This window comes from Sander vitreus, chromosome 13 (genome assembly GCF_031162955.1).
Source record: "Sander vitreus isolate 19-12246 chromosome 13, sanVit1, whole genome shotgun sequence".
Classification (NCBI taxonomy): Eukaryota; Metazoa; Chordata; class Actinopteri; order Perciformes; family Percidae; genus Sander; species Sander vitreus.
Window position 1 is genome coordinate 653,138 of NC_135867.1, and position 14,891 is coordinate 668,028.

General features: G+C 39.5%; 1 protein-coding gene across 1 annotated transcript; it reads left to right on the forward strand.

Annotated features, from left to right (window-relative positions):
• The first annotated feature begins 5,120 nt into the window (after nt 1-5,120).
• On the forward strand, nt 5,121-6,693 carry or6at1 (odorant receptor, family 6, subfamily AT, member 1). Its single transcript, XM_078266657.1, has 4 exons — nt 5,121-5,124; nt 5,332-5,519; nt 5,612-6,274; nt 6,529-6,693. The coding sequence occupies exons 1-4, from the start codon at nt 5,121-5,123 to the stop codon at nt 6,691-6,693; spliced, it is 1,020 nt and encodes a 339-aa protein (XP_078122783.1).
• The last annotated feature ends 8,198 nt before the right edge of the window (nt 6,694-14,891 follow it).

Below are 14,891 nucleotides of genomic sequence, written 5' to 3' on the forward strand. Positions count from 1 at the left end.
TGTTAGAAACAGGATATGGCTTTAACTGCCATTCTTCACGACATCTGGCTGCAACCACCTTCTCCCTTTCTTTGCATACACTGAGGAAAATAAAATCCTCAGCAGGTCTTGTGAAACGGTCTGCTTCCACACGGTAGATTTTGGCCCCTTTGTTGCTGTCCCACTGTGACACGTACACTATCTCAGGAAATCCAGGATTGTCATGGTCCGGACAGACAACATTACGAAAAAGGTTCCAGTCTTTCACCAAGATTGTAACTCCATAACAACACTAGTGTACACAGCTAATGTCACATATCCCTCACTGTATCGAATAGAATAACTGTATCCATTGGCACCTGCATATTCTAGATCAGCTGTACACGATCTCTGGACGGGATCTCATTTTGCGGGGTGCCCGAAATGTAATAGCAGTAGCTTCTCCTACTTCAACAGATGATCCATTTCGTGGTGCAAGTCTCAATTCAAATGTACTGGGAGAGGATGTATCAGCCGTACCTTCTTTTTCAACAGATGATCCAGCTTGATATCCACATATGCGGTTAGACATCACTGAAAGGTGTTTCCTCTTGCTTTCACCAAAAGAATTAAAGAAAAAGCACCGTTGGTTGGTAGCTAACTAGCAAGCTAGCTAAAAAACGGCAGGGAAGTGAATAGACAGCCAAAAACACAGACTTTTAAACCCTACAAACCACACCCCATATGACAGTTTGATACCCTAACCCTACCTCTAACTCTTTTAGTCGTTAACCATTGGTCTAACATACGTTTAACACCTTTACAAATCTAAATAAATGCATTATTATTAACGTCACCTGTCACTCATGCACGCGCAAACATGTCAGTCTATTACTACTTTTGTAAGCCTATCGACTGTAGCAAACAAGGCACGTGCATTATTATTGTTTTTGGTGATAATGTCAAAGGACAGCCTTGCATTTCTCAGTATGCAAAGTCTCGCTTTATTAATGTTATAATAACACTCTGTTTTTCATTCTTTGGACATGTGTACAGCACATTCAGAATCTGAATCTCAGTTTTACGAAACATGGCCTGTTTACGTCACCTCAGTGCGTTGTACACAAACCAGCAAAGTTTGCAGGGCTACGGTAGAGATGCATGGCCAATAGAAACGTAAATGTCAACGTAAAGAGGGATTTCAGTTTGATGAACATTGTTAAAATGCCTGGAGACAGAATCTAAAGACCAATCACATATTTTGTTTATTAAACTCATACAACCGGTCACTACTGTACTATTTAACTGCAAATGAACTCTGATTCAGACTAACTACTGCTGTCCAACTTGTCCAACAACAGACTACTCTCTCTCTCTCTCTCTCTCTCTCTCTCTCTCTCTCTCTCTCTCTCACACACACACACACACACACACACACACACACACACACACACACACACAATTAAAGTACAGTAAGAGCTCCTATAATGAAGTTTTACCTTGGCAACAAGGACAATTATGTTTTCTTTAGGCGCTTGTTTATAACCACAAAGGCAACTTAAAATAGGTCCCTTTGGTATTCTGTTACTGTCCTGTGTACAATTTATGCTTTAATGATGTCACTTTGTGTAATTATTGTTGTTTTGGTCTCACCATAATCTCCATTATATTTAGGAAAAAGGTCAGTTGTTTTTCAAAAGGCAGAAAGTAGACTTGGATGAAGTTCTGCTTCCATCTCACTAAACCTGACGGAGCAGTTCAACATCTTCAGGTAAGATGATGATATCTTACTCATAAAACCATGTCTTCACCAATGATGAATGAAAGAGAGTAGTGTTTTGTTGTCTGCAGGTGTAGAGCTATTTCAAGTTTAAAATTGTTTGGACTTTGTAATGTGTGCTGTCAAACTGAGCTTGTGCACAAATGAAAACATACGAAGCTTTTCATTTTTGCAGTGTAGTTATTCTGCACTTGTTGTCTCTTGACAGCGATCTTGTTCTCTGTCTGCTGAGGAGAGATGGAGCTTTTGCCGTTTGATATTTCACCTAAAAGCCCCGGAGGTCTGTAAACGTTTCTGTGCTTTTCATAATGTGTTGCTCATTGTGTGATATACTGTTGTGATGATGTCCAGTGCAATCAAACTTCACAGTGTTGTCATCATATATTCAAAAGTTACAGAAATATTTTAGAAAAGAATAGAAAATAAATGTCATTTCATAGAAGATGATGTGGTGGTGTAATAATGTTAGAGTTGCAAAGATGCAAAGAGTTAAAGTCTGAATTTGTTATCCTTTAAATGCAGATTCAGGTGTTTTAAAAAGGAAAATAGGAAGATGTACTGGTTTAAACTTGAGATGAAGTCACATACAAAGCGTTTCATTTTTGCAGTGTAGTTATTCTGTCTGTCTGCTGAGGAGAGATGGAGCTTTTGCAGTTTGATATATTTTCATATTTCACCTCAAAACCCCAGAGGTGTGTAAATGTTTCTGTGCTTTTCATTATGTTTTGCTGATTGTGTGATATACTGTTTTCATGATGTCCAGTGTCATCAAATAAGAAGTTACAGAAATATGTTTTCAGTTCTAAACAACAGAAAACAAATGTAATGTGTAAGTGTTAAGAGTTAAAACCTGAATTTGTTTGTTCAGCGTAATTGTTTGTCAATGATTGAAGGCTTTGACACATTATTTTCACAACTTTTTAAGAGAAAGTCTGCATATATCTCAGTGCTGAACTGTTAACTGCTCTTATGGTAGAATGCCGTAGCTGTAAACTACGTTCGTGTGTCTTGTTTGCAGCATTTTTGAGGTGTTAGATCATACATTTTACCGGATGGGTGGTGATGGAGCAGTGGATATGACACATGGCTTCAGTGTGGGAGACCCGGGTTCAATTCCCACTACATCAACCAATGTGTCCCTGAGCAAGACGCTTAACCCCTAGTTGCTCCAGAGGCATGTTACCTCTGACATATGTAGCAATTCACTTTGGATAAAGAATAAAATGACATATAATGATCTGAAAGTGACAAAAAGCACCTTGTGATAAATGTACTTCAATTAACGCTGGCTTTCACACAGATGTCCTACAGACCGTGAGCTTTGTCATTTATACGGATCAGTTTTGTTGACATTTTTCTTTTTATTGTTTTTGCATATACTGCTTAACCCTCTGAGGTCTGAGGGCATTTTCACATATCTTCTTAAATTTACCTTTTTAGGGTATTTGCATATAAACTGATCCCCGTTTGTTTCATATCAAAATGTTCAGAACAGACTCAGCTTTCCGTATATAGTGATGCCCACATTTGTTCCAGAGCAATGTGTAAAGACATCATTTGGTGCTAAAGCTGCAACGTTGATGCTTGGTTTTTGATGTTCCTCAAATCTCTTTCTGAAAACAAACCTTAACTTATGATGTGTTGTACGCATTGTTTCAGTGCTTGAAATGCGATCACCAAAGTCTTTCAGGTTATGTATGATTAAAATAGTAAATAAATGTCTGAAATGAGATCATGTAAGATCGCTTTTTGAGTCAGAGTTTTGTCAAACATCGTTTGGATGCGCCAGTGCGTCTTTTGTCCTCAGAGGGTTAATGTGTAAAATAATAATAGTTATTGCAGCAGATGGGCTGGGCTGATTCTGTTTAATGTTGCTCTTCATATGCTGTGGCTAACCATGTTGTTTTAAGGCTCTTTAATTTAGATTTAGCATGATTATCATTATTTTCTTGTTTGTGTTTGTGTACGTTACTTTATTAATAATAGTTTATTTAATACAACCTAGTTTGTACATACATTAAATGTTTATTTCCTTTTGCTTCTTATTCTGCTTAGTTATGCATATTTTCAATTAACCAGGTTGTCTATTTGTATGGCATTGTTATGTTTGTATGTGTGTGCTAGATGGTTAGGCAAAACTCAAATTAAATATGAATCATAATACTTATTGCCAAATTAACACATTTTTCTTTTTTTCCTGACCATATTAAAGCCCAATATCGTTATACATCTTTCCTATGATACAGAAATAACCAGAAAGTATCATTACACCAAATAAGAACATATTTCATGTTTATATGTTATAATGGCAGAACAAATACATATATATATATATATATATATATATATATCTTGGTCTCAATATTTGAAGGTCAAGACCACAACTGCAGGGATTTCGTTGAATTGACTGTGCATGTGCTGTGTCTGATTTACAGTATGTCTATGTGTTAAAACTTCCAAATGCAACCATTAACTTGACTTATATCTAATTTGAATTTATTACCGTGAACCCCCCTCTCCCTGCCCCCTTTAGACACACTCCCAAGAAAGTAAATGCAGGAGACAGGAGAAGAAGCTCTGGCTGTCTGACACAAATCTGGTCTCGGTCTTGTCTCGGTCTCACCCTGCCTTGGTCTTGGTCTCAAACCTTCAAAGTCTCGGTCTTGACTCGGTCTCACCCTGCCTTGGTCTTGGTCTCAAACCCTCAAAGTCTCGGTCTTGTCTCGGTCTCGCCCTGCCTTGGTCTTGGTCTCAAACCCTCAAAGTCTCGGTCTTGACTCTGTCTCACCCTGCCTTGGTCTTGGTCTCAAACCCTCAAAGTCTCGGTCTTGTCTCGGTCTCGCCCTGCCTTGGTCTTGGTCTCAAACCCTCAAAGTCTCGGTCTTGACTCGGTCTCGCCCTGCCTTGGTCTTGGTCTCAAACCCTCAAAGTCTCGGTCTTGACTCGGTCTCGCCCTGCCTTGGTCTTGGTCTCAAACCCTCAAAGTCTCGGTCTTGTCTCGGTCTCGCCCTGCCTTGGTCTTGGTCTCAAACCCTCAAAGTCTCGGTCTTGACTCGGTCTCGCCCTGCCTTGGTCTCGGTCTCAAACCCTCAAAGTCTATAATCGACCACTGGCCTAAACTATGAGCATCAATAATCAAACATGATGTTTGTTATAGACAATCCATGACTTGCGCAGAAGACTTTTTTTAGTTTAGTTAAAGTTGGGGAAAGATAGTGGATTGTTAATAAACTAAGCTTGTCCTCTGTTATTGTCTTTTTTTAACCAAGACCACAATCTTCCTATAATCTTAACCAAGAGCTTAGAGTGCCTAAACAGAACCATTAAAAGGTTTGAATATGTTTAAAATGCTACGAGTGGATTATATTAATGATAAGGAGACATGGGTGCACATTGGTCTTCTGGTACATTTTAATGTATTTGTGTGCAACACAATCTATTTCTACATCTGTATGAAAAATGGTCATGGAAATATTAACACTAAGTACCATGCACCGGTTGAAAAATGGATATTTTATGAAACTCCTCTCTGTCTTCTGATGTCCTGTTTGTAAATTATCACTGACACCTCATTGTCCTCACTCCCTCTCCAGATTCACAACTCCCCTTGTCGACCAATCACAGATCCAGCTATGTCAACGGCACCTGGGAGCCTGATGGCGTCACTTTCTTCATCATTGAGGGCCTCGCCAGCCTTGGCGAGGAAAAGATTATATTTTTTGTCATCCTGCTTCTGGGTTACATCACCATCCTGGGAGGAAACAGCATGATCATTTTTGTGGTACAAAACAAACCTTCTATTTAGTTAAAGCAGTTTATTCAGTCCTGCAATTATTCGTATGGTAATCACTGCCACTGTTTTTTCTCATGCAGGCATTGACTGATCCGAAGCTTAACTCCCCCATGTATTTCTTCCTCTACAACCTCTCCTTTGTTGACATCGTCTACACCACCACCACCATCCCTCAAATGCTAGCTGGCTTCCTGACAGACATCAATACTATTTCCTACACGGGCTGCTTCTTCCAGATGTATTTCTTCGTTCAGCTAGCAGTTACCGGCCGTTCCATGCTGACTGTCATGGCGTACGACCGCTACGTGGCCATCTGCAACCCTCTGCGCTACACTGCCATCATGACTCGGCCCGTCCGACTGCTTCTTATCGCAGGAGCCTGGAGCTTCGGCACCTTCTGCATGCTGCCAACCATCTCCCTGTCCTTGCTGCGGTCTTACTGCGGCCCGAATGTGGTAAAACATGGCTGGTGCGACCCATCATCTGTAAGGCGACTGGTGTGCGGTGACACTTCAGTGGATGGCATTGTGTCCCTTTCTATAGCTTTGGTTGCACTACTGACCACAGGAGTCCTCATCCTCACCTCCTATGTCCTGATTGGTGTTACCATATCGAAGATGGGTGTCGCTCAGAGGCTGAAGGCCTTCGGGACCTGTGCCGCCCACCTGACTGTCGTGTTCATCTCTTACACCTCGGCCTCGTTTGTATACATCTCCTACCGTGTGGGAAACTTTTCACCAGAGGTATGAGAAAAAATATTGTTTTAGTACATTACGTATACGCACATATGTCCACCAAGAATGACCTTTGAAATACTGGTACTGAACACATGACATCAAAAAAGACTAGCAAGGAGTAAATATAGTATACATCATAATAAACATCAGCATGGAAGAACCTTGTCATTCTCAGGACCTGCTGCTAGCAGTAAAAAATGCCAGATGTCCTTAAGGGACCTTGTATGTTTGTGTTATTCATTTTTTTTATTTTGTTTCAGGTTCGCATCATTGTGTCTGTGTTGTACGCCGCTCTGACTCCTTTCCTAAACCCGATAATCTACAGTCTGAGGAATAAGGAGCTGCGAGAGTCTATCATAAGGATGCTGGGCAGGTTCAGACCTTCTGCTGTGTTACCCAGAAAAGACATCAACACAGTGTCCTGACTGGAAGGACTGTTCTTCACAAAATTATTTAGAAATCATGCGATTTTTTCATATTCTTTGTAAATCTTTACAATAATTCCCCGAAAAAAACAAGCAGGCATGTCTTGTTGCAAATCTTCTTCAAAACTTGCCATTTTCAGCATGTAACTTACTAGCTCAAAGGTTGTTGTTTCCCAAAGTGAAGGGATTATGAGAACGGCAACACACAGAGAGCAGAATGTAATGGACATAAGCCACATTCTGGATGTCAAGCAATTATCCTGGCAATGTACTTCATTTGATCCAGACTAGCTCTCCTCTCCAGGCCCGGCGCCAGGGTAAAATGACTAAGGGGCCAGGTAAAAATTGTGAAGGGGCGATTTCTTTTTCATAAAGTAAGCTAAAATGAACTAATTTACCCAGTAACTATTTAAAAGTCAGTTTATGAGCTTAAGGCTTTCATTAACGTTACAGATCGAACACACACACGCGGCTGTGACTGCGCCCTCCCACATTTCTGTCCAGTAATGGTTGAGCCGACACTTAAGATTAAAGTATTTCTAATAAGTTTAGCTAGTGCAGTAACGTTAAGCTAATGTGAAAAACTGCTAACGTTACACGAGTTACGTCTAACTTGGATGTCATGGCATCAAGTGACGGACACGGAAATTGTAATTCCACTGTTTAACCACAATGTTCTCTTTTCTTCAAAGCTCATCGCACTTCCCCGGGGCCTGGTCATACTACTCATTGTGCCTTTAATTATCCTTTTAATGAAATACTCTAAAGGTGCCCTGCCACACGTATTACTTTGTGGTAATGTCTGAAGTTCTACCATGGACTCTGTAACATTTTTTGTGGATAAAATGCCTTGGTTATCTTGTTTCAAGCCATTCTGGCGTGGTATAGAAAGCCTGCAGGAAGACTCAGCCCGATTTGTGCCAGTTCTCATTAATATTCAACGAGCTAAGCTGCTTGACTCTGATTGGCTAACAGCTAGCCAATGAGAGCCTGGCTATCAGCATCCTCAATCCAGCGCAACTGGGTGAGCTCATGAATAGTAATGAGCTCAGGCAACACCACGTCAGACTGACCAGCTTTTGTAATTGGCCTGATTTCTCCACTCATTTCTTTTCAGTGGCTAGAGCTGACAGAGGAGGCAGCAGTTCATTTTCACATTCACGACATAACACAAACACATATGGACCTCACATATTTCAAAGAATACAAGCAAAAACGGTTTTGTGTGGCAGGGCACCTTTAACCAACGGCCCCTTCTCATTGGAGAACTGTTTTTCCCACATACTGTATGAATGGATGGACCAATATTAAAATAAATGGTAAAACAATGTTTGAATATGTCTCACAATTTATTTGTCCGTTTCTTCTTCTGCTGCCAAACATTTGTAAATAGCATGTAATGTGTGGTACCCTAGACATCTGAGTGGATAATTGAGGCCATTTGAGGTATTTAATAAAAAAATTAACCATGTATCTGTTTTCCCATGGATGTGTTATATACACTGGATACAGTGTAGTTCAATGGAGGTGCTTGCCTGGCACATAGGGCGAAAAAGTCTCTAAGCTTCTGCGTTTACTTGCATGATTTTTGGCTGACTGAATCAGCGCTGTAGTGTTTCTAGACTTTATACTTTCACACTTTACAACTGACTAAGCGTCTGGGTTGTTGGGTCAAATGCTGTCAGGAGTCAATAATATAGAAATGAAAATATCTATTTGACACATTTAAAACATTCTTTATTAAAATATTATTCAAACAATATAAACAGTATCAGAAATATCTGCATATAAAGTGACAACATTGGGTACAAACTCTATATTGTCCCTTATTTTGAAAGAATCATTTAAAATATTCTAAAACTGAGCTTTTATTAAAGTGTTCAGCCTGATGTTTAATCCTTAATACTTAAAATAGATGAATGGATTAAATACAATAATGATATCAGGCAACAAAACAAGTTTAATCAAATAAAACATTTGTGAAATATTATCATGACATGTCATATATCGATACAATCAAATGTGTCAACAACAAAGTGATTAGAAGCTTAAAAATAATTGAGGATAATCCTGGTTTGTGAACTTCAGTAACACTGTAATAAAATCTGGGACGGACGTTTTACGTTTTAGTGCACAAACTGCAGGTTCAGACAGCCCTGCAAACATCTTCCACCAACTGTTTCAAAATACGTTAACTCAAAGTCAACATGATCGCAGATAAAAATCGGACAATTTATATTTTAAATCCATGGCGTTTGAGAAACTGGGGATATACCTTAACCCAAATATGATCAGGTTCTTAAACTGCATGTAAACTCCCTGAATAAGACATTTTATCAGGATGTGTGCACATATTTATACAGAGCCCCTAAAGGTACATGGTGATTTATTTTCTTCTGGTGCGCATGAAAAAACCTTTTTCTGGTGCACACAAGGAACTTTCTGGTGTGGACGACAAATTACTTTTCGGGTGCACACAAGTAACGTTTTCTCGTGCTCACGATAAACTAATCGTGTACTGGTCAGGGGAGCGTGCCTATGTTCCCACATTTGCTTTTTCAGGAATTTGTATCAGATTGTATCCCCCTTTCTCCCAATTTGGCAGCCAATTACACCCAACCTATTATCCAGTAGCAATGGACTACAGATGGAATGTAACCCTAACCCTAACATAGGGCCTCATTTTAAGAAAAATCTTAGAAATCAGGCCATGGGAACATAGAGCTGTGGGACCATTGGGCTGTGGGAACATTGGGCTGTGGGAACATTGGGCTGTGGGAACATTGGGCTGAACCCCAGGTCAGAATAGCTCCCGAAAAGGAGGTATTCTTTTTCATGAAAACGCAATGAATGTAACTGATAGTGTCATCAACGAATGTAAAGATGATAAGGTGACCAATTTCATGCTGTAAATGGAAAATAGTAACTTTAGGAACATAATGTTAGCAGTACTATGTTAGCGTAATTTTGCTAGCCTTAGATTGGTTTCTCCCACAAAGTTTCTCTGCTCATGAGGAAGAAAAAACAAAACATGTCCCTTTAGGGGCTCTGTATATATTCAGGGGTTATTTGTGAAAACTATTTCCCATCCATGACTTTGTTTTTCTGAAAAATGCTGACAATCTTCTGTCTGAGCTCTTTACACTGCAGCCAGTAGATGATGGGGTTCAGGGGCGGGGGGACGAAATGGAACATGTTGGATGCCATTTTCCCACTGTTCGCCCACTCAGGCTATTGGTGCATGATCTGGGGGTGAAGGACGCAACCAACATGATGAGTGCCGCAGGTCTGCAGTGCCCGGCTGTTCAGCACCTTGTTCTTACTACTCAAACACACCATGGCGATCCTCAGGTAGGTGAGCGTTATGCTGCCGAGGGACGAGCCCAGGATGACCACGGCGCTGCCGAGGCCGTAGATGATAGTTTTCAAAGGACAGCTTGAACAAGCCCGGGTTGTCACAGAACGGGTTGATTATAACCCTCCTGCAGCACACACAGCAAGGGTTGCAAAGAGGTCACTGATATTGCTAGGTAAGTAACATCCCTGTGTTAACACCAAACCCGTATTTTTTAACTTTACTCAATTTTAGAGTGCTGATATTAGTTGAGGTCATATTACAGCAACAAATATTACAAGCCGTACATGGTCTCAACACTTGTCGGCTGTTTCTAAAAACCTTTTACAAATCTTAAAAGTACAAAAGAAATATCCTACAAAGAAAAGAAAATTCCTCATAACTTTTGGCAAAATCTTTCTGCCATTATTGACCCTTCGCCAAGTCAAGCCCCTCAAACTAAGACAGGACAATAATAGCGTAGTATTTGCCAGCTGCAAACAGGTGCGACAACTACACAGCTATGCTTCGTAGAGTTTCATACAATCATTTCAGATTTAATTCATTTTCAGGATGGTTCTGTGGATTTCGGGCTAGTCGTGGTTAAATGTTGTACCTAGATCATGTGTGATATTGATACCCGTTACCGAGGTTTGAAGGACATAATACGTTTATTCCCCTTTCCAAAACAAAAATCAACCCGTCTGCTAGATGGCTATCCAGTTTAGCGTCGCTAGCCTCCCCCACAACAAACGGTGGTGCGATGAGTCAATTTAAATGTGGTGGGGAGGTAGAGCGGACTTTGTAAAGATTTCCATGGTAATGTACTGTTTAAAAATTATTACTTTTGAGGGCGTTTATCAATAATGAGAAATTATCCAACGTATAGTTTTTCAATGTTAGATGTTAGAAGCAGCCTTGCCGCATCAAGCTACACAGAGAAATCAGACAAGAGAATCCGGTCAAATAAAACAAATAAGATGTTATATTAAGTATTTCTCTTCAGAGCAGCAGCAGTAGTGCAAACAGAGCAATGAAAGCCTGGACATTCCAAATATTGCATTATGTAAGGTATCAAGCTGTGGACAGATTCTCAAACTATTGAAAATATGAAAGCACAAGGCAGTTGTGTCATTATAGTGCAACCCTAGAAGTATGTACTGTTAATGTTTTTGTTATAATGTTTTGGAGGACAATAGTAATACTTCTACTAATGCTTTACTTGTGATGAAGTCAAATGTGTCACGAATGCAAGTAACGAGGCTTGGACCCAAATGCAGTTCAGTTCAGAGTGAGAATTTATTAATAAGGAAACTACAACAAAAAGTGTCCAGAAACTGGCAGAGCAAAAACTGGGTTCTAAAAATCACAGGGAAAACTAGAGACAGGAAAACCACAAGAAACCTCAGCAACTGGGAAACCGCAACTCACCCACCAACAGAACACAGACAGAATGCTCCGACAAGAGACAAAGACAGAACAGGAACTAAATACACCAGGTAATGAACACTAACAAGGGACAGGTGATACAACAGGTGGAACAAATCAGGGTGGGGCAGAACAATCAAAAAGGCGGGAAACAAACAAAGACAGGAAGAAAGCTAGACAAGACAAGGGAGACAAGACAGACTACAAAATAAAACAGGAAACAGGACAGAAAAACAAGACTACCACAATAAGACGGAAAAATACCAAAACCCTGACAAAATGCCTTGCTATGAGAAAAATATTTGGAGGAGCTGCCATTTACTATCTGCTGGAAGTTGCAAGTCATTACATTTCCAAAAGACCCCCAATTAATTTAATTAATTTGTATTTACCAATTTGATTGAAAAAACATTTGCATGGGTATTTCTTTATATTGGTGCACCACACAAAGGTTTAATCAGAATAACTTTTAAAATAAATCTCTTGTCTTTTATCAGGTTGCTCAGAAGGACCAAGCTGAAACGGCGCTCGAGAGGTGTACAATGGCAGTGTTTGTTATAAGGGAGGAGGATCCTCTCCAGCCACCACAGGACGTTGGGGTTGTAATAGAAGGTGTGGAAGTCCTTAACAAGCTGCCATCAGTTAGACATGCATGTGCCATGTTATTTGGCCTCATCTACGCTCTGAACTTGAGCTATCCAGGTGAGCTCAAATACACTTTTGATGCACTGCAGAAAATCTTCATGGAGATTGAACCAAAGACAATGAGACGCAGAGTGTGCAGTCTGAGTGTCAAGCTCTAAATAATGGATTATTCGAAGAAACAGACATTTGGTGTTCTAGCTTGTATTCAAAAACCTTGCAGGAGAATGAAAGGGGTCTTTGTTAAATGTAAATAAGCTCTGAATCAGTGTTTCTCAAATGGGGGTCTGTGTACCCCTAGGGGTACTTTGGAGTAATGCAGGGGGTACGTGAGATTCCTTTTTGAAATGTATATTTCAAATATATCAGTCATGCATAATTCATAACATTTATTTAGTTATGGATTCTAAACATTTGAAGTAACATTTACGTGTGTTTCAGTTACAAGCTTGTTGAGTAAATCAAACACTAATGGTGCAGAGCTGTAACGTACCTCTTTATATAGCCTTTTTTTCTACCAAAAATGCTTTGCACTCGTCAGCGGGTACTTGGCTAAAAAATATTTCAAAGGGGGGGTACATTATTGAAAAATGTTTGAGAACCACTGCTCTAAATAATGGATTATTTGAAGAAACAGACATTTGGATACAGCATGTGTTCTAGCTTGTATTCAAAAACCTTGCAGGAGAATGAAAGGGGTTTTTGTTAAATGTAAATAAGAGACCCATACTTCATTTACAGAATGTTTCTCATTTTTTTGTGGAAACCCATGTCTGGTAACACTGTCAGTGTGGTTCTGGTGGAGTTGTCAAGTTCAAAAAAGAAAGAAAAGAAGTTCAACAAACTGAGAAATTAAGAATTTAAGAAAGACTTGCATGGAAAACATCACTTTGTGTGGTGAATGTTCATTTCTAAAGTGTCTTCTGGTACAAAAGACAAAAGGATTGCAATCTGTTTTCAAGTGTCAGAAGCCTTGGTTTTAGAGAATAGTAAAAGCTAATGTGGACAGTGGTAATGTGCAGCAATTATGAGAACATGACTGCTGCTGTTCATAGTTTGCACCCCCAGCAGTTGAACTGTTGTTTACATTTGTAATAGTTTAAAATAATGTGACATTCATACATTATAGTCCTTTTCTCGATGGATGCCACGTTTTAGCACGGTTAGAAAGTATTTTTACACAATACATCTCAAGGCCTCGGGGAAGACCCATGACTAGGTGGAGGGACGTCCAGCTGGGAGGAGGCCTCGGGGAAGACCCAGGACTAGGTGGAGGGACGTCCAGCTGGGAGGAGGCCTCGGGGAGGACCCAGGACTAGGTGGAGGGACGTCCAGCTGGGAGGAGGCCTCGGGGAAGACCCAGGACTAGGTGGAGGGATTATATCTCCAACCTGGCCTTGGAACGCCTTGAGATCCCCCCATTGGAGCTGGTTAATATGGCTCGGGAAAGGGAAGTTTGGGGTCCCCTGCTGGAGCTGCGACCTGATACCGGATAAGCAGACGAAGATGGATGGATGTAAAAGTTATAGTTTGAACTGAATCAAACATTTAACTTGAGAAGCGCTAAAAAAATGTGTTTGTGTGAGTGTTTTAAGTAGTTTATTCTAAACTCAAAGCTATATTTGGATGTAATAGTAATATTAGTTTTTTCCAAATATTTTTACTTTGTGTGAATGTAAATCTTTAAATTCGGATGAATAAATATTAATTTATAATAAATCAAAATGAATATTTAGACTAACTCAGAAATATAATTTGAGCAAAACTAAAAAAATGATCCAAAGTTGATCCAAAGTACAATTTTTTTCAGTGTATGTGCTCCAACATCTAAAATTATAAGATGGCAAAACACAATAACTGTATAATGAACTTCTACCTAACAAGCTTGTTGAGTTTTCATTAATCCCATGAAGATTACGTAATGCTTCTTAGGTAATGATCAGGGTTTTCCCAGATGAAATAATGCTTATAAAACGTAAAGACTGCCTTTAGAGAAGTCCAGAAGACTGTTGTGCTGGACAGAAAGGTTGTTATTGTTGGTTTTCTGATTTACATTGTTACAGGGAAGGGTGTTTAAAATGAGGCACTTTTCACATTTCACGTATCGACAGAATTGGTTTTCAGGATGTTATGTTTGCAAGGCATTTACATGTAAATGAACATTTTGTTTGAGGGGTTCACTTTTAATGGCACACATGTGAAATGCTTTGGGTGGTAAACTCATTTAACCCTTGTGTTGTCTTGTCTTCTGGTCGACCGTGCACTTGTTGTTCTTCAGGGTAAAAAATAACTGTCTTTCTGACATTTTTTTGTTAATATTTGAACGATTTTGTCACTTTTCCGCACTTTTTTCAATGTTTCTGTCACTTTTTATCACGTTTTCAATGCTATTTTTCACTAACACAAACTTCTTACCAATAGTTTTACATGTATTTTTGTAATTCATGGTCAATTAATCTCATTTATAGCAGATTAGACCTAATATTGAAATGATGAATGATTTTGACTAATATTAGAGGAACGTATGTTGGTGGAGAATCACAGACGTGTTTGAAACCATTTCATTTTTTTCAAATGCTGTAACGGGTAAAAAGGGTAAAGAGCGCCTTCATATTGCTCAAGAATATTGTCTTCATAGCGGTGTGTGTTTTACTTTTGTTGTAGAAGTTACATTTTTACCAGTTTGTTTTGTTGCAGTATGTAAAGTATATAATTAATTATTTCCCTCTCTCTCTCTCTCTCTCTCTCTCTCTCTCTCTCTCTCTCTCTCTCGTTTTATTTCTGTATAGCTCAG